The 22,872-nt window shown below is 30.2% G+C and overlaps 1 protein-coding gene across 1 annotated transcript; it reads right to left on the bottom strand.

The window, feature by feature from the left end:
• Nucleotides 1-2,258: 2,258 nt before the first annotated feature.
• On the bottom strand, nucleotides 2,259-3,996 carry LOC139894156 (caffeoylshikimate esterase-like). Its single transcript, XM_071877354.1, has 2 exons — nucleotides 3,429-3,996; nucleotides 2,259-2,892 (listed from the first exon to the last, which is right to left on the bottom strand). Exons 1-2 carry the CDS (start codon nucleotides 3,963-3,965, stop codon nucleotides 2,434-2,436), a joined length of 996 nt encoding a protein of 331 aa, XP_071733455.1. The 5' UTR covers nucleotides 3,966-3,996; the 3' UTR covers nucleotides 2,259-2,433.
• Between the last annotated feature and the right edge of the window lie 18,876 nt (nucleotides 3,997-22,872).

The raw sequence follows: 22,872 nt of genomic DNA, 5'->3' as shown, positions 1-22,872 counted from the left end.
TATTCATAATTACTATGTTCTATATTTGCATGTTTAAATCCGTGAATAATGATTTATTCTAAATTTCCATTGTCGATTGATGATACGGGAGTAACATTAAACTAAGACAAATGTGAGTGTTTGATATGGTGTAATGTGTTACTATCAAACTCACATGTATTCATAGGATGAATATTGGAATGACCCAACCTTCGAGATTTCACTACATGGATCGGTGTCAATAGTGAAACTCGCAAGTGGTTATGTCATAATGTCCTTAAACTTGAGATGCACGCCGGTTTCGATGTGTGGAGCATTATACTTTGATATGGTTAAACGTTGTCCTGAATAAGGCTGTTATAAAAGTCATTATTGGGTGTAATGTAAAGCTCGTGACATACACGTGTAGACAAGATAGGATTTGTTCCTCCAACTTGTATGGAGTTAGATACTTTTGAGCTCCTCGATGAATGAATAAGATATTCGTGTGGCCGCACTCAAATGTAATTGAGATGACACTTAATTAATTTGGTGATCTAATTCATTTCTAAGATCGAAACAAAATTGTTAAACAAATGAGAATGACCGATGATCCATGTCTCAAGTTTAATTAAAGTATCTCAAAACAAAGAGATAAATGACATTTAACACTTACTATGAGCAGTTTTGAGAGAAACTACCCTCACATGAATTTAGGGGCAATGACGTGTTGCTAGACGCTAACCATTGTTTGTATAGTTACTTGGTGTTGTGCCGTGCACAAGTGGGAGTCTGTAGGATTAATGCGCAAGGTACAACACATAACTATATGGCTAAATTTATTTGAGCCTTCGGGGTCACACACTTATACACCTAGACGTCAGTTAATAATATATATGTGATATATATTATTCAAGTAATATAATAAAAAGGGTAATTAATTAATTAATTAAAGTTAATTAATTTATTAATTCGTACGCACCAAGAAGTTTGTATACAATTGGAAATAAGATCAAATTTCATATTAAAATAATATATTCCATATATGATTATGATATGGATATGTTTTGGTTTTAGCAATCGACCGACTTTGGAGTACTATATAATAATTTTTGTTTTGGGTTTAGTTGGTTAATGAAAAAACAAACGATACGCACTAAAGTTATTAAACCCTCAACGTTTTGAGTTTTTTTTTCGACGGCAAATCTAAATCCCATATGAGTTTTGTTTTCGACACCAACATATATACTACGAATTCTGTTTCATTATTTTCTACGATTATAACACGATCATAAGAACTTTTGTTCTTTACTTTTAAATAAATAAATAATAAATAATCATTGTGATTATTTATTATTACTTGACGAGACTAGCACATCCGTTTGACGTTGATCGAAGTGTAGTGTGGACTACCCTAGCGGCAATCATACCTTTGATTGTTAGTTTCTCTTCCATCAATCCGGTTCTTCAAGAAAGGTATAATTTTTAATCTCTCTTGTTGTATTTATTTATTTAACCGTATAAATCATATGGATCCGTTTTGGTGATTTAGTTATTAATATAATAAATACGCTTCCGCTTAAAGTTATTGTTATTATATGTATGTACATGATAATAATTAATTGATGAGAAAATTGTTTTCTTAAAACCCTAAATCACCAACACATTCTGTTGTGGATATATAGCAGATCAAATTGGGTTGTTTTAAATGGGCCAAAATACCCAAATGAAGTTAAAAACTGAATCTAGTAAGTGTGCACCGCGCACTAGTGTTTCAAATTGGGTTGTTTTAAATGGGCCAAAATACCCAAATGAAGTTAAAAACTGAATCTAGTAAGCTGTGCGCCGCACACTAGTGTTGAGAAATGGAACAGGGGTTTTATGTTGTCGTGCGCGTCGTGCACTTTTCCATTTTGCGCGCCGTGCACCAGTAAAAAAAATTGTCATTTTTCTAGAAACCGAGTCGAGACCGTTTCTTGTTCTCAATCCATCTCACGTAAGAGTGAGAATAATACAAGATGTTGTGTATAACTATATATAAGTGCAACAAGGATACAAGGTATTATAAGTTCTTAGTGTTGTGTTAATCCCACACCTAAAACAGTTTAACACATAATCACGAATATGATAATTTATTGAAGTTCGTCTTACATAAAAGTAAAATATATGTAAAGCTTAATACATATTCAAAGGATAAACCAATTTTTAACAAGTTGATGGTTTGCTTAGAGGCCAAGTAAATGAGGTACAGATTGTTTGTTAACATAACAGAGAACACTAAGTTATTTTAAACAACAAAACACAACCCCTTATGTAAATTATCCATCAATTGTATACCTACTTTATGTGATAATCCTACCCAATGTGATTACAATTTGATTAATAACCAACACTTAAATCGCACCTCAGACTTCATTTTAGTTACATCTTAATATAATACGGAGTAAAAAACACACCACATTAACTTCTTGTTAATTAATTAGACTCATTTTCAGTACTTTTCGATCCATATTTCTCTACCTTCTCATCGATCCACGCTCTCATATCAGCCAGCACAAGATTGGCAGCCTCATCGGGCTCGCCCTGTATCAACGAATGGTACATACCATCGTACATTTTTAACGTCTTATCCTCACTCGATGCCTTCTCGTACAACATTTGTGACCCCGTGGGGCATGTGACCCCATCCGACGTTCCGTGTAAAGTTAAGAAAGGGGCCTTGACCTTGTCAAAGTTGTTTTGTATGTAATTTGTAACTCTTACTACTTCTCTCATTGTACCGACTCTCGGTCTCCCTGAATATCGTTTTGGATTCACCGCTATGATCTTCAGTTTTTCGGGGTCTCTTATTGCCTTTCCAACCATCTTGTTATCTGGCATTGCTGCCCATGTATCCGCAAACCCAAATAATAGTCCGTACATCGTCAAATGTAACTGTTATTAACCAAAAATTTTAACCACAGATAATTTATTAACAGTTCTATAAGTTAATGCTAATAAGTTAACAAGTTAATACACCAATGTGTATTTTTTAATTAAGTGTAAATGGGTAATCAGATAACAGAGAACGAATATTTTTACTAAGATATATGTATGCAACTTAATCAATCGGGTTATTCTGTAACCGTTTTCTGCTCTTTTCAGCACCAAAATGTGCTTCTTATGAGGTTTGAATCCAACACATCTTGTGTGTACTGTATATAAGAACCCCAACTACTAGGGCATATTATTGTTGCATATTATTGTTTTTCTAGATTGTTAGTGTCATAGTAATGATAAGCAAAAAATGATTTCTCTAACCCTGTTTTGTTTATCTATTTCATTGCATATTTCTTGTTACACGACACAATAATAAAGATTCGGGTTTCCTCACAAACGGCAAATAAATGATGAGTGTCATAAATGATCTGATGAAAGCTTGACCTTAGAGAAAAAAAAAAAAAGGCAAATAAAATAAAAAATTTAATAACCTTGGATGGTATCATGCTTTCTGGTATCACAAAGAGTGGTGCTGAGAAGATCAAACCTGTCCATGTATCAGGTTCGGACTGAAAATACATAAGCATAGTGATCATACCACCCATTGACTCCCCAAATAAAAATGCGGGAAGTTTACAATAAGTTTCGCTCTTTCGAACGTTAACAAAATATGATAATGACGTGGCAGCAACTTTATCCATATCACCTAGGTATCCATGAATGCCATCCGATCGACCATGACCAAGTAAATCGGCCGCAAACACAGCGTATCCCCATTTAGCATACTCAATACATATCTTTTGAAAACACCAGCTGGTGTCAGAGCCATAGCCATGTGTCATAAACACTACCGCTTTTATAGGTTTGTCTTGTTGTATTGGTACCCATGATTGTGTGAATATTTTGCCGTTAGGCGTTTCGAAATAAGATTTTGTGTTACGAACTCCTTGTGATTTGTAGAATTCTTCTTCGGGTGTTTCGCCCCAGAAGAACGTTGGTGGTGGCGGGAGAACCGGTTTTGATGACATGGCAGATGACGTACGTGTTTGTGTAGTTTTTTGGTTTAGAACAAATGGGGATGTAGAAAATTGTGTAGGGTGGTTTATGAAAAGAGGATGAGAAATGGGTTGGTGAGTGGGTTGGTGAAATGGGTTGGTGAACCTACTACACGGGCCAAGCACTATCCGACGTGGCGTCAAAGATGTATAGTTCGGTTTGAAGAATGATATAGGTGGTGGGTCCCTTACTAATTGGTTGGCCATTGTGGAATTGGATTATTTGAAGAAATAGTACAATGGGATATAGACTTATGGTAGGTTAGGGGTGGATATAGACTTATGGTAGGTTAGGGGTGCACAATGTCAAAGTATTCTTCATCTTACCTACTCCAATGGAATTTAATCATTAGAAAGTTATATATATATATATATATATATATATATATATATATATATATATATATATATATATATATATATATATGTCCCACTTTGTCGACAAAAAGAAGAGATGAAACAAAGTGAATGCTTGGTCAAGATAGGATGGGTACTTGGGATTCCAAATTCAACGAACCTTGTGAATCAATTTACTTATTTTAAATACAAACCGAGCCAATTAAATATTGTTGGATCAGACTGATGGGTCGTTTAATTGAATCGTTACTGTAGCTGCAATAGTTGTTTCTGTTTGAAAAGGGGAAATTGTTCAAAATACAAATTTTTTTTTTTTTTTAGGTTTTAAACAAAATACATTTTTTTTAAAAAAATTGTCTTTTTACACCATTCAGTAGACGGAATTTCTGTCTACCGCCTTTATCTGTCGTCTACTACCATTTTTACAAAGTAGTAGACAGTAACAACAAGGTAGTAGACAGTGAGAACAAAGCAGTAGACAGCCAATTACAAGGTAGCTGACCGTTTACTGCCTTGTTGTTATTGTCTACTACCTTGTTGTAGGTGTCGACACCAATAATACATATCAGTCGACACCTACAACAAGGTAGTAGACAATAACAACAAGGCAGTAGACGGTCAGCTACCTTGTAATTGGCTGTCTACTGCTTTGTTCTCACTGTCTACTACCTTGTTGTTACTATCTACTACTTTGTAAAAATGGTAGTAGACGACAGATAAATGTGGCAGACAGAAATCCCGTCTACCGAATGGTGTAAAAAGACAATTTTTTTTTAAAAAAGTGTATTTTGTTTGAAGCCTTAAAAAAAGTGTATTTTCATCAATTTCCCGTTTGAAAAGCAATAAAACCGGACGACTTCATCTAGTTATTGGGCAACTGTGTTGGTCTATTTGTTGTTGGGTCGATGATCTATTGGACTGTTGAATTAATTGGGCTCATGAGGTAACTTGAGCCATGAGTTATAAACACAACATTTTTTTTTCTTTCTTTCTGGCTCCTGTCGTCGATAAAACACAAATGCTTTCACTTATTTATTAATGATGATGTAGAGAGGACGAAGATGATGCTTGATATATGATAATTACGGAATTAATTATGGTGATATACATGAAATCATAATCGTGATTTTATTAATGATGATGAGGACATAATGATACGTATGATGATGTTGTTTAGATTAGATGATCACCGATTGATGATGATGGGATAATATAGGGATTGTGATAATTAAGAAATGATTAGGTTATGATAATAATTGTGTTGTGATGATGATTCATTAGATGAAGAAGAAGGATACAGTAGAAGAAAGGTTAAAAGAATTATAGGGGAAATTAAATCCAGAAATGGAAAGACAGAAGGATGGTTAAGTGTGTGATCGTTAAGCGAGAGGTCTCGGGTTCAATCTGTGACGATCGCTCCAAATCCATATGGACGAACACGTCATTCATCGATTTCATTGCGAGGTATTTAACCTCTATATGATACGTTTTGTAAACATTGCATTCTTTTGAAAAGGTACACCATAAATGAATATTTAAATCAAAGGTTTTCGACATCTGATAATTTCTACATATAGACAATCACCGTAAATAATAGTTTACAAAAGTAATTCCGTTGACAATGCAGTCAAAATAAGATACATGGTGATGATTTGGTGAATGCAACGTTTCCTTGATAAATATGCCATGTAAGACTCCATGCACATAGCTTGTCTAACATATAAGCAAACAGCGGAGACTTCTAGGGAACCTGAGAATAAACATGCTAACAAGTGTCAACACAAAGGTTGGTGAGTTCATAGTTTTAGTGTTTCGCATAATCTGTATATAAAGGTGGATCACAAGATTTCAGTTGTTTCATCCGAAACGTTTATCAAAATATTCTACAAGATTGAGCACCCTGGTAACTAAACTTAACGTATATATAATTTGTACCCTTTGTATAATCATCTTAATAATACACGCAAACCAACGTGTACGCTTCTCAAATAGCATACGTCCGTTAAAAGGCTAGTGCTCTAGCTCGGACGGGGATATCAAGCCCTATGGATCCATATACTACTACTCGCGCCCATCAGTTCTTATAACTGGCAGTTACTAGTTACCAAAGCTAAGGGATTTTCGGTTCAAACTCAGTGTAGAATTTAGTATGTACTTGTATCCATTGCGTTTAAAATAAAGTTCATGTATTCTCAGCCCAAAAATATATATTGCAAAAGCAATTAAAAAGGGAGCAAATGAAACTCACCTTAGCAGCACATAAAGTTGTTCATCGTAATGTGACCGAAACTCGAAATATCAAATAACCGTAGATCGCAACCTAGAGATCATATGTTGATCAATAAATGTCTATCAAGCTAGGTCGGGTCATAGTATATCACAATCCTAATGCTCGATATCGACATACAAAAGTTATCCAAAGTCATTTCAAAAAGTCAATCTGACTCAATACAATAGTTGAATGATCATGGCAATCGAACCATTTTAATATTTCACATAGTTTCCCAATTCTTGTGATTAAACTATAGTTTTTATAAGGCTTTTATATATGATAAAACAATCAGTTTTGACAATTGTTCAACAAAAGAGACGTGCCTTATATTATGATTCATTTACTCAGTTGGTAATATTCAAAAATCCATTTTATCAATCTCGTAAACAAGTTGTTTAAATCTTAATTGCAGATTCAAAAGAAATTTCAATTAACGTCAATCATAATTCAGTTGATCATATATTTTAATCCGTTCATCAAAACTATTCGATATCTAAATGAAAAGTTATTGATTTTTCGCCAGCTTTCCAAAAACATGCATATCATATACCTTTTATCAGTAATATATGTATTTAATTCGTGATTCATCATAAACTGTTTAACGACGAAATTTAGCATACTAGCATGCACAAATATATATACTCGAGCACTAGACATGGATACACAATTAATATATAAAAGATAAAATATGAGTGCTTACGTATCAATATTGAGATTCAATATTGTAGGACAGTACGTAGACGTAACAGAGATGATAAACACTAGGTTTGACTTACGAACAATACCCACGAAGATTACTCATAACCTCCTTAGCTATAACCCATAATTTCCTTAGTTCTATCCCGCTCGAAAACCCATTTTGAAGGTGACACGCTCATAACCTCGTCGTAGTATTTTATGTATAATACTAATTAATAATAATAATAATAATAAGATTAATAATAATAATAATAATAATAATAATAATAATAATAATAATAATAATAATAATAATAATAATAATAATAATAATAATAATAATACTATAAATAATATAAATAAATACTTACGAAGTAATATTAAGAGTGTGAGAAAAACAGAACTGAAATCGTGCAATTTATAGAACCTTTTCTGAAAAAGCACCCCATGCGATCGCATGGGATTTGTGCTTCAAGGCCATGCGATCGCATGGCCCTCTGATCCAGCTCACAAACTTTTATTTTCTTGTTTGTCGACATATTTATTTATTAATATATAATATATATAATTTATATTAATTAATTATATATTATATTATATTCTCGTGCATAGTTGACTTGTAATTTTCGTTCCGATGACTCGTACGTTGTCACTCGACTTATGTTCTGGTTCCGGTTTCTCGAACGCATTTTCGTACGCTTAGAAAACTCGCAATTTACGTTTTGTGACTCGTACCTTTGTCAAAATATAGTCTTAAATTATCAATAAACTATATCATTCAAAGTGTATCTTAAACTTTCGAGTGTTTTGGTCATTTACTTCTATAAATCATTGTCTCGCTATTTGTTAATATATATATAATAACAAATCATTTTATGACCAAGTTAATATATATTTTCAACATTCATAAACACGTTTTAAATATACGTCGCAAGTTATTCATATAATTAATATTCCAACTTATCATATATATTCAAATAAATATTTAAACCAATAAGTTTAATGTACGGTATCAAACAATTAATACATTGTTACGTTTTCAAGTTATAGTATATATATATTTATCTATATACATATAATTGTTCGCGAATCGTCAAGAACAACCGAAAGGTATTTGAATATATGAAAGTAGTTCAAGAATTTTAGGATTCAACTTCATAGACTTTGCTTATCGTGTCAGAAACGTTAAAGATTAAGTTTAAAATTTGGTCATAAATTTTCGGGTCATCACACAATCCCTGTTGTGCCATTTTTTTTTAGAAAAAGAACCAAAAATATGTTGGGCCGTGATTAGTTACTTGGGCCGAGAACTAATTTCATTTATTGGGCCGAAATTATAGGATAAGAGATTTAAGGGTGTAAATTAAAACAGAAAGTAAGCAACAGAGGAACGGTTAAGGATGTTACTGGGTTAGCGTGACGTCGCGGGTTCAAACCCGGACTTGAGCATTTTTTTAAGGGATACTTCATTGAGGTAGTTTACTTATTACTCATTTTTATTATTATTATTATTATTGTTATTCTTAGTTATTATTGTTATTAGGTTATTACTAATATGAAGAACATAATTATTAGTATTGTTAATACAATTAATATTATTATCATTATTGTTATTATTATTATTATTATTATTATTATTATTATTATTATTATTATTATTATTATTATTATTATTATCATTCCTATTAAAATTATTATCCTTAGTATTAAAATGATTAATAAAATTATTGTTATTATTATTACTAACATTGATATTAGAATTTACATTATTATTATCATTTAGGTTATTATTATTAGTATCATTATTGAAATTATTATTAATACCATTTATATTAAAAATTATCATTATCAATATCATTTTTGTTATCACTATTATTGTTATTATTACAAATAAATTTTATTTTACAAAAATACATTACAAATATATTAATATTATATATTACTAAATTTTTATGACATTAAGTAAGCTATATACAAAATATATTAATTAATATAAATATATATTCTTATCATATATAAGCCTTGAAATAAATTTCTATTTGTAAATATTATGATAAATGATAAATATTATATTATTAAACTACTTTAATAAGTATTTACTATATATATATATATATATTATGTTGATAAATTTCATACCTAATGTGAGAGTGACATAACATCACCGAATTCACAATATCAAATCATGCATGTTCTTGAAACACCTTCCATATTAAGTAATTGAAAACTTATATCCATGGTTCTTTATATGATTATACCTAGCTAACAGGAAGGTAAGTTATTAGGTGAAAAAACAATGTTGAACTTCTCTTTTTTCTTTTGTTGTCATCTATTACTATTAATTTATTATTAATTTATTTACTTAAGTAAAATATATCATCATTAGTTATAACGATGCAATCATGAGTGATACTCTTTTTTTTTTTTTTTTCATTTGGCTAAAATAACGAATACTATAAAGAGAAAATTGCGCGGATAGTCAATGTGGTTTGTACCAGCCAGCATAGATAGACAAAGTTGATGTTTTGACTTTTGAGTGTGTATAGTCCTTGTGACTTAAAAATGGAGCAAGGATAGACCAGATTACTGACACTGTTAACTTTTTCCGTTAAAACTGAATCATGTGTCAAGCATGTAAGGGGAAATTCGTCCTTTTGCATACCTTCTACCCCAAATATTAAACCCTGTTATTCTTATTTTGAATATCAAACCCTAAAAATTATTTCTTTTAAATACACACCTATTGTGATGATCGCTCCAAATCCATATGGACGAACACGTCATTCATCGATTTCATTGCGAGGTATTTGACCTCTATATGATACGTTTTGTAAACATTGCATTCTTTTGAAAAGGCACACCATAAATGAATATTTAAATCAAAGGTTTTCGACAGCTGATGATTTCTACATATAGACAATCACCATAAATAATAGTTTACAATAGTACTTCCGTTGACAATGCAGTCAAAGTAAGATACATGGTGATGATTTGGTGAATGCAACGTTTCCTTGAAAAATATGCCATGTAAGACTCCATGCACATAGCTTGTCTAACATATAATCAAACAGCGGAAGACTTCTAGGAAACCTAAGAATAAACATGCTAACAAGTGTCAACACAAAGGTTGGTGAGTTCATAGTTTTAATGTATCGTATAATCTGTATATAAAGGTGGATCACAAGATTTCAGTTGTTTCATCCGAAACGTTTATCAAAATATTCTACGAAGTTGAGCACCCTGGTAACTAAGCTTTAACGTCTATAATAAGTACCCATGTTTTAACATACATGCAACCAACATGTACAATACACGCAAACCAACGTATATTAACTCAAATAGCATACGTCTGTTTTATAGTTCAGGCTAGGGTTTCTATACCTGGAACAGACGGGGATGTCAAGCCCTATGGATCCATATACAACTATTCACGCCCACCAGTTCTTATAACCGGTAGTTACTAGTTACCAAAGCTAAGGGATTTTCGGTTCAAACTCGGTGTAGAATTTAATATGTACTTGTATCCATTGCGTTTAAAATAAATTGCATGTATTCTCAGCCCAAAAATATATATTGCAAAAGCAATTAAAAAGGGAGCAAATGAAACTCACTTTAGCAGCATATAAAGTCGTTCACCAAAATGTGATCAAAACTCGGATTACCAAATAACCGTAGATCTCAACCTAGAGAACATATGTTGGTCAATAAATGACTATCAAGCTAGGTCAGGTCATAGTGTATCACAATCCTAATGCTCGAGATCGACATACAAAAGTTATTCAAAGTCGTTTCAAAAAGTCAATTTTGACTATAGTTCAACAAAACGAGACGTGCCTTATATAAGGATTCATTTACTCGATTGGTAATATTCGACAAAATCCAATTCATCAATCTTACAAACAAGTTGTTTAAATATTAATTGCAGATTCAAAAGCAATTCCAATTAACGTTAATCATAATTCAGTTGACCATATCTTTTAATTCGTTCATCGAAATTACTCGATTTCTAAATGAAAAGTTATTGATTTTTCTCCAGCTTTCCAAAAATATGTATGTCATATACCTTTTACCAGTAATATATGTATTTAATTCGTGATTCATTATAAACTGTTTAACGATGAAATTTAGCACACAAGCATGCATAAATATATATACTCGAGCACTAGACATGGATACACAATTAATATATAAAAGATAAGATATGAATGCCCACGTATCAGTATTGTGATTCAATATTGCAGGAAAGTACGTAGACGTAACAGAGGTGATAAACACTAGGTTTGATTTGCAAACAATGTAGTGACCCGAACTTTTCCATGTTTATATAAATATTAAATGAAATTGTTATTTACATGATTAAGTATTTCCAACATGTTAAGCAATCAAAATTGTTAAGACTTCATTAATTGAAATAGGTTTCATATAGACAATTGACCACCCAAGTTGACCGGTGATTCACGAACGTTAAAACTTGTAAAAACTATATGATGACATATATATGGATATATATATATATATATATATATATATATATATATATATATATATATATATATATATATATATATATATATATATATATATATATATAGTTAACATGATATTATGATAGGTAAACATATCATTAAGTATATTAACAATGAACTACATATGTAAAAACAAGACTACTAACTTAATGATTTTGAAACGAGACATATATGTAACGATTATCGTTGTAACGACATTTAATGTATATATATATCATATTAAGAGATATTCATACATCATAATATCATGATAATATAATAATTTAAAATCTCATTTGATATTATAAACATTGGGTTAACAACATTTAACAAGATCGTTAACCTAAAAGTTTCAAAACAACACTTACATGTAACGACTAACGATGACATAACGACTCAGTTAAAATGTATATACTTGTAGTGTTTTAATATGTATTCATACACTTTTGAAAGACTTCAAGACACTTATCAAAATACTTCTACTTAACAAAAATGCTTACAATTACATCCTCGTTCATTTTCATCAACAATTCTACTCGTATGCACCCGTATTCGTACTCGTACAATACACAGCTTTTAGATGTATGTACTATTGGTATATACACTCCAATGATCAGCTCTTAGCAGCCCATGTGAGTCATCTAACACATGTGGGAACCATCATTTGGCAACTAGCATGAAATATCTCATAAAATTACAAAAATATGAGTAATCATTCATGACTTATTTACATGAAAACAAAATTACATATCCTTTATATCTAATCCATACACCAACGACCAAAAACACCTACAAACACTTTCATTCTTAAATTTTCTTCATCTAATTGATCTCTCTCAAGTTCTATCTTCAAGTTCTAAGTGTTCTTCATAAATTCTACAAGTTCTAGTTTCATAAAATCAAGAATACTTCCAAGTTTGCTAGCTTACTTCCAATCTTGTAGAGTGATCATCCAACCTCAAGAAATCTTTCTTATTTACAGTAATATATCTTTATAACACAAGGTAATACTCATATTCAAACTTTGATTCAATTTCTATAACTATAACAATCTTATTTAGAGTGGAAATCTTACTTGAACTTGTTTTCGTGTCATGATTCTACTTCAAGAACTTTCAAGCCATCCAAGATCCTTTGAAGCTAGATCCATTTGTCTCTTTTCCAGTAAGTTTATCCACAAAACTTGAGGTAGTAATGATGTTCATAACATCATTCGATTCATACATATAAAGTTATCTTATTCGAAGTTTTAAACTTGAAATCACTAGAACATAGTTTAGTTAATTCTAAACTTGTTCGCAAACAAAAGTTAATCCTTCTAACTTGACTTTTAAAATCAACTAAACACATGTTCTATATCTATATGATATGCTAACTTAATGATTTAAAACCTGGAAACACGAAAAACACCGTAAAACTGGACATACGCCGTCGTAGTAACACCGCGGGCTGTTTTGGGTTTGATAATTAAAAACTATGACAAACTTTAATTTAAAAGTTGTTCTTCTGGGAAAATAATTTTTCTTATGAATATGAAACTATATCCAAAAATCATGGTTAAACTCAAAGTGGAAGTATGTTTTTTCAAAATGGTCATCAAGACGTCGTTCTTTCGACTGAAATGACTACCTCTTACAAAAATGACTTGTAACTTATATTTCCGACTATAAACCTATACTTTTTCTGTTTAGATTCATAAAATAGAGTTCAATATGAAACCATAGCAATTTGATTCACTCAAAACGGATTTAAAATGAAGAAGTTATGGGTAAAACAAGATTGGATATTTTTTTTGATTTTTGTAGCTACGGGAAATATTAACAAATATATACAAATCATATCCTAGCTAACTTATATTGTATTATACATGTATTCTAATATATTATGTAATCTTGGGATACCATAGACACGTATGCAAATATTTTGACATATCATATCGACCCATGTATATATATTATTTGGAACAACCATAGACACTCTATATGCAGTAATGTTGGAGTTAGCTATACAGGGTTGAGGTTGATTCCAAAAATATATATACTTTGAGTTGTGATCTAGCCTGAGACGTGTATACACTGGGTCGTGGATTGATTCAATATAATATATATTGATTTATTTCTGTACATCTAACTGTGGACAACTAGTTGTAGGTTACTAACGAGGACAGCTGACTTAATAAACTTAAAACATCAAAATGTATTAAAAGTGTTGTAAATATATTTTGAACATACTTTAATATATATGTATATATTGTTATAGGTTCGTGAATCAACAGTGGCCAAGTCTTACTTCCCGACGAAGTAAAAATCTGTGAAAGTGAGTTATAGTCTCACTTTTAAAATCTAATATTTTGGGATGAGAATACATGCAGTTTTATAAATGTTTTACGAAATAGACACAAGTAAATGAAACTACATTATATGGGTGAATGATCGAAGCCGAATATTGCCCTTTTGCTTGGTAGCCTAAGAATTAGTAAACCGATCTACTAATTGACGCGAATCCTAAAGATAGATCTATTGGGCCTAACGAACCCCATCCAAAGTACCGGATGCTTTAGTACTTCGAATTCATTTTTATCATGTCCGAAGGATTTCCCGGAATGATAGGGGATATTCTTATATGCATCTTGTTAATGTCGGTTACCAGGTGTGTGACAACCTGGAAATTTTCAACCAAATTTAAACTTTATCTTTATATTATTCCGACACGATAAGCAAAGTTTGTTAAGTTAAATCTCAAGAATTTTAAATTGTGTTCATACATTCATTATAACCTCGACCAAATTCCGACGATTCACGAACCATTATATATAAATAAATATGTATATATATGTATATATATATATATTATTACTTGAGAATATTAATAAAGTATTAAACGTATAATACTTTACATGAACGTATTTGTTTCAATATGTTTATCGATGGAATTAGAAGATAATATCAAATGATTGATTTATCAGATACATTGTGATATGATTACGGGTCTATGTTATGAGGTCCACTGTGAATTAAGAAATCTATTCTTTTTGACAACATTCGGAAAATGGTAAAGTGATTTATAAGTAAGAACGTGGAGTGTAAATAACTTAGATGTTGGATATCGACAAGTTAAGTAACTCGACATTTTTTATTAAAATAATTTCATACATTTATTTAACCTTTGAACTTTATCGCATGCTTCACCAACAGACTGTAATTTAAAAACTTGAAATCTATTATGAATATATATGATTCTACTTTTCTAAAACGTTTTATGATATAACGATTTCCATTATTTTAACCTTTAAACAAAATGATTCTTAAATATATTTAGTTTTGGAAAATAAAATTATCATATTTATTTGATTTAGTTTCAAACGTACAAAAATGTTTTCAGTTTAAAAAGAACATTATTATTAAAACATATATAACTTTTATAAATATCTCGAACCACTTTTGACAACTCATTACTTAACCAGTATGATAAAGATAACGATATTTATATTAAATATATATAACGATTTAAATTAATATTATATATATTTATACGCGTATTATACGTACATAGTTTTATACTTTTACTATACTTAAACTTTACCTTTACTTTATTTTTACTTTACTTTAACTTTAATAATTCACTTTAATAATTCATACTTTAATAATTCACTTTAATAATTCATACTTTAATAATTCACTTTAATAATTCATACTTTAATAATTCACTTTAATAATTCATACTTTAATAATTTACTTTAATAATTCAAAAATCTATTATAAATAGAATTCAATAGGTTTCATTATTTATAGAAACTTGAAAATATTTTTCTCTAAACTCTCTCAATCGATTTACATATATATATTTACTCCGTATTGTTTCAAGATATTATTAGTATACATAAAATATTGCGACGGAGTGATGTCCGAGTGATTTCGAAATTGTTTTTCGAGCGGGATAGAGCTAAGGAAATTATGAGTTATAGCTATGAAGGTTATGGGTATGGTTCGGGAGTATTGCTCGTGAGTCAAACTAGTGTTTATCATCTCCGTTGCGTCTACGTACCTTTCCTGCAATATTGAATCTCAATATTGCTACGTGAGTACTCATACTCATAATTTAACTTTTACATACTAATAGTGTATCCCTGACTAGTGCTCGAGTATATAGGATTATGCATGTTTGTACTTTTAATATTGCCTTTAGTTAGGTTATGTTAAATCCTGAATTAGTTATATATGCAACTGAGATAAGGTATAAGATATGCATGTCATTGGAAAGCTAGAGAAAAATTAAGAACTTTTCATTTACATATCGAATGATTTCGATGAACGGATTTGAAGTTATAGTCCATCGAATTTTTGTATTATTATTAAAAATGATTATTATTATCGTCGTTATTATCGTCGTTCTAGTTTTATCTTATTATTATTATTATTATTATTATTATTATTATTATTATTATTATTATTATTATTATTATTATTATTATTATTATTATTATTATTATTATTATTATTATTATTATCTTTATCAATAAAAGGATTTATCATTAAAATTGTTATTTTTATTATTATTACTATCGTTATTATCATTAAAGTTATAATTAGTATTATTATTATTATTATCTAATTATTATTATTATTATTATTATTATTATTATTATTATTATTATCATTATTATTATTATCATTATTAATATATATATCATTATTTAAAAATAGTTATTGTTATTATTATTATTATATTATCATTATCGTTAATAATGTCATAGTAATTATCATTATTAGTATTATTGTAATTAAAACTAATATTAGTAACACCTAATTATTTTGATTACTATTATTATAATTATTATGAACACGATATAAAAGACGATTAAAAGCTATTAAACGAAATGATTAGGAAATAATGAGTAAGAGTATCATGATGAAATTAAAATATTATAAGATATTGATTTAGATAAAATTTTCGTTCTTATTATTTTTATCATTACTATTATTATTAAAAGTATCGTTAGTATTAAAACTATCATTTTAACAAAAATTGTTATTTTAATAGAAATGTCATTGTTACTATAAAATATCATTATTATTATTATTTTAAATAGAATTATTATTTTAAAGATAATATTAAAAATTATCGTAAATATTAAAGTTATCATAATTAGAATTATCATTTTATCATAATGTCATCTTAGTAATTATAAATATTGATATTTTTATAATAATAATTATTATTACAAAATAATACAACTTTTACTTACTATCATTATAGATATTATTTAATCAAATAAATATGTAATACAAACATATTTTACTACGTGTAATAACTTACTTTAATAATACATATCATATTATCTTTATGATATTAAATGAACCCTATAAATTTTATTACTTAATATATATAAAAGTATATTTTATTATATAAATTTAATATAAAATTTTATTTATTAATAAATAAATTATATTAGTTACTCTAATAAATCTTTTTAAAATATTTAAAAATATAAAATGACGATATTTAAACTATATATTAATCATGTATAGATTTTTGGAAATTATTTTGAGTCAAATTTACTTTTGTTGACTTTTGCATACTAGTCTCGAGCATTAGGATTGTGGTACACTATGACTTGACCTAATTTGTTAGACAAATATTGACCAACACATAAATATATATAATTAATTTAGGTTCGTGAATCCGAGGCCAACCTTGCACTTGCTCAATGACGTTATATGTATTTTTACTACGAAATACAGTATGGTGAGTTTCATTTGCCTTTTTACCCTTTATATTTTTGGGACTGAGAATACATGCGCTTTTATAAATGTTTAACGAAATAGACACAAGTAATTGAAACTACATTCTATGGTTGAATTATCGAAATCGAATATGCCCCTTTTTATTAAAGTCTAGTAATCTAAGAATTAGGGAACAGACACCCTAATTGACGCGAATCCTAAAGATAGATCTATTGGGCCTAACAAACCCCATCCGAAGTACCGGATGCTTTAGTACTTCGAAATTTATATCATGTCCGAAGGAGGATCCCTGAATGATAGGGGATATTCTTATATGTATCTAGTTAATGTCGATTACCAGGTGTTCACCATATGAATGATTATTTTTGTCTCTATGCATGGGACGTATATTTATGAGAACTGGAAATGAAATTCTTGTGGTCTATTAAAATGATGGAAATAAATGATTATGATAAACTAATGAACTCACCAACCTTTTGGTTGACACTTTAAAGCATGTTTATTCTCAGGTGTTAAAGAAATCTTTCGCTGTGCATTTGCTCATTTTAAAGATATTACTTGGAGTCTTTCATAGCATATTTCGAAGAACGTTGCATTCGAGTCATTGAGTTCATCAAAGATTATTATTAAATCAATTTATAGTTGGATAGTGGATATTATGAAATGGTATGCATGCCTGTCAATTTTCGATGTAAAGAAAGTTTGTCTTTTAAAAACGAATGCAATGTTTGTAAAATGTATCATATAGAGGTCAAATACCTCGCAATGTAATCAACTATTGTGAATAGTTTATAATGTATATGAACGGGTCCTTTAAGTTGGTATCAGAGCGGTGGTCTTAGCGAACCAGGTCTGCATTAGTGTGTCTAACTGATAAGTCGATAGGATGCATTAGTGAGTCTGGACTTCGATCGTGTCTGCATGTCAAAAGTTTTGCTTATCATTTTGTGTCGAAAATTAACTACTTATCATCCTCAGGAAATTACCTGCTTATCATTTTTAGTCTAAGACATGTCTTGCTGCATTGATTGCATGAATAGTGTATAGACAAAAATTCATATCTTAGCATATCTGCTAAATCATATCTTATCGTATCTGTTACTTTAAACTTTGCCTGACATATCCCGCAAAGTCCTCCGTAATCTACGAAATCTATATATATATATATATATATATATATATATATATATATATATATATATATATATATATATATATATATATATATATATATATATATATATATATATATATTATGTAATTAGAATACCATCCGTTAGCCAAAATCATTTCATATCGGAAAAAAAAAATCCTTTATCCAATCGTACGAAATGGAATTCGTCATCAGTTCAAGTCACTCAGATTCCGAAATGGAATCCCATTCAAGCTCCGAAAGCAGTGTGACCGGAATAGATCAACCAATCAGTCATCACCTATTCTGGATGAATTGGAGATGGGTTCGTAGCCTCCTTAATCATTGGAGACAAGAAGAAGGTGATCCCTTCCATCCACCACATTGCCCTCTTGACGAAGAACCTGAAGCACTTACCAGCGAACCTGTCTGAAACACCATTTTCTCGCTCATTTCCAGAGTATCTCGTCACGATTATATATTACATCAAATTCTAGATTTTATTTATCCGCTCGTCCGAACCGACAACCACCCCGGTGTAATAGAAGAAGTCAACGAGCTTCACGCTCGGGTAGTGACTTTGGAGAATATGGTGCAGAGATTACTAACACCAGCAGCAGCACCAGCAGCATAACCAGTACCACCATCATCAACGCTAACAGTACCATTACCACCTCCAACCACAACCACGTCGTAAACCTCAACTTCACAATCTGTCCCACGAGCATCAACGTCATACGCACCATGGATACCAAGGAGTTCCAACAACAATAACTGGCGAAGTATTAATTCATAACTTCATTGTAGAAACATTCCGCGGCGATTATGTAATCTCTAAAGTTTTAGAGATTATCTAATCTAGCCCTAACCATAAATCAGTTAAGCAAACCAAAATGATAGAAGGAAGAGTAGAAACCCTGGCAAAAATGGTGTGTGATTAATAAGCTAAACTTGTTTTACCAACAGCATCAACAGTATCGTCAGCGTCATTAGCATCGTTAGTACAGTCAACATAAGAATCAAGAACACCTATAACATCACAAACTCCGTCAGTTCAAGAATCACTGTGGACATCACTACGAATCAATAACGCGTATATTGCATCAACGAGTTACGAAGAGTTAACTCATTCCCTCTGAAGAAATTATATGTATATTTTTTATATATATATTTTGAAATAAAAATAAATCTTTCCATGCTAAGCTATTGTGTGTGAATCTTAACTACTCAGTTAATTCATATTACAAATATGTAATAATGTACGTCCTTCGCCCGCAACTTAACCATCGTTAACTACAATCTCTGTTTTAATTCAATAAATTCCATCTCATAATAAATCAAGTATATTATTCAAATATATGTTTGATTTTACACTTTCATCATCGATGTACTCGAAACTTTTCAAATAACATCATTCGTACTTTGCGAAATTCACAAGAATTCCACGAACCGAACATCATACATCAACAAATAACGAAGTATTGATTAATAATTTCAATATCATTAAAGAAATACTCCGTAAAAGTTATGTAATTTTTTAAAGCCTTTAGGGATTATTCAATTGTAGTTTCAACCGTAAATCAAATGAGTTTAATTTAACATTAACTCATTAAATCTATGTTACATCTAAAGAAAATATACATATATATATTTTCATAAAGACTGTAATAAAATTCTTTTGTACAAAATATTAATTGTGAAAAAATTTTTTAACGGGTAGGTAATACCCGAGAGATATATAAATTCACAATTAATATGTTACATTCTTCGAATCTGATTCAGCAAATCATCCATTATACTCCCTACTTTCACAACAATATACATTCTTTTATAGAAATCAAAACAACCATACTCATTCAAAATTTAATTACATATTTTGATTTTGAAATCTCAGAATTCAACTCGAGATATGACCAAAATCATCACTCTTAGATCGTTACATCTTTCACAAGCTATACTTTGACTTCAAAACTGTGTTAGAACATCATATGTATATTAACGATTACAATCTGTGTTCAAAACCCTTCGAAATTCCTGAAGACACTTCAAATAATGAAAAATTGAGATGATGATCCAACCACATATTAACCACAGTCTTGCATCTGAAAAGCTCTTGAAACCAGAGTCATAATTTAACACGTATTCATGTCAGACCCTTTGGCATTTATTATCAAAAATAACTTTGCGATTCCTTTTCAAATTAGTCAGTTTTGTCACAGCTCCAACAAGTCAACTTCGACTTTTTAGTTGAAACAGTCTTATTATAATCTTGATATAGACGTTGCCCTTTAGTCATCATGACCGGAGAACCTTTTATGTCTCACCACATTAGAAATGAACTTACCAACAACTTCACTGATCTTTGACTTTCTGAGTCATTATATTTATCGAAACCCCATCATTTACTCATCCGCATCTTGTAACAAGAATTGTCATGCCAATTACTGGGAATCAGCAATCAGTATTTTGAAATCTTGCAGCATGTCTCCGCCAACGGTTATAGGTGTATATATAACGTCTATCTCCTAGACTTATATACTTTGAATGTGAAGTTTCTGAAAAACACCCTAAACTGCGAACTAGTTCTCCGAAGTTTGGAAAATGCTGATGAAGCAGCAAAAACTGTAAACGACCTTAACAGTCAAAAGTTTGATAATAAAGGATAGTGTGTTGGAAAAGCTCGGAAAAAGAGAAGGTTTGGAACTGGAAAACGGATTAAGCAAACCATGAAGGAGGCTATGGACAAATCACAAAGACTAAACCTGCCTTCAAAGAATCCAAATGATTCAGTGTCTGCTGAAATTATTATCAAATACCTTACTCCTGACTCTAAACTCTTGTGAATAATATTCTTCATAATTTTCTGATCTTAGATATTCTAAGATATCATCATATCTTTCATTATAAATATCTTCAATGTTTCTGAAGATATCTTCATAACTATTGTTATTCGAAATCATTTATCTCTTTGCGCTATCTGTGTTACATCATAAAAGAAACTATTTTAGTTTCTAAATTCTGAAAAATTCGAATTTAAAATATGTATACTATTGAAGTAGTGTTGGGAACTGAAGCATGAGTTAGTATAATATAATGACACTTGATCAACGTGATTATATTACAGTAAGTCATGCTGAGTTTTTAAATGGAACGTGATGATTCACAGATCATAACATCATCATGTGCCATGTTACACGACTCTTGTATTCTATTTAACCTCTAAAATATTAAGAAAATATTTCTTGATGATTCGGTCTTTTCTAGGGTATTCTGGTAATTTAACAAATCAAGACCGTGCCATTACCATTTCCTTCTTAGAACATTAACAATGTTCATTCTGAAATTTATATCTACGAATTATGGACCATTACAAGCGATGCTTAATCGCAAAAAGAAGAAACGAAAGGACAAAGCTCCAAAATAAAAATCGGAGTATAAATCGCAGCAAATAGGAGGGAGTATTAACTGTGGATGACAATGATTATAGAAGACAGAAGCAGGGACTTTGAAGTATAAGGGAAGATATAAAATCCAACAACAACCCAGAAATTACAAACCATATATATCGATGCATATAGCAATATAAAGACACGGGAGAACTAAAAACACAATAAAACCAAGAGTATAGTAGAAGTATATAGATTCTTCTGGCGGTAGATGAAAAAAAAGAATGACAGATATGAAAGTTAGGAGTATATCAAGAATCAGAACTGGATGGAGCACATTAGCGAGTGCTATAAAGTATGAATTGAGGGAGAAAGAATAAAAGGTGTGAGTTGTGGAAATAAGGAAACGAAGGGGGTGGATATATAGTAAAATATCCGACAGAGAAATCAAAACAGATTATCGCATTTAATCAAAGTGGATCCTAACTTCCTTAATTACCGAAGAACCAAATCTTATTACGAAGATTTTCTCTAAATTCCTTGAATTCCGGAAATCAACCGTGAATATGTCATTGGTTAAAAAGAATGTGCATTTACTCATTTCATTCTTTTGTGATAACTTCACTCGTACTCTTCACAAAAATCAAATTGCTTTATCTATATTACTTGATGATAATAAAACTCTAAATTCCAACTCGTATACGTCATGAAAACATACTTATTGTCAGCCATGACCATCCCATTCAAATTTCGGGACGAAATTTTTTTAACGGGTAGGTACTGTGACAACCTGGAAATTTTCAACC

Source organism: Rutidosis leptorrhynchoides, chromosome 2 (genome assembly GCF_046630445.1).
Source record: "Rutidosis leptorrhynchoides isolate AG116_Rl617_1_P2 chromosome 2, CSIRO_AGI_Rlap_v1, whole genome shotgun sequence".
Taxonomy (NCBI): Eukaryota; Viridiplantae; Streptophyta; class Magnoliopsida; order Asterales; family Asteraceae; genus Rutidosis; species Rutidosis leptorrhynchoides.
This window is presented reverse-complemented; position numbering and strand designations above follow the sequence as displayed.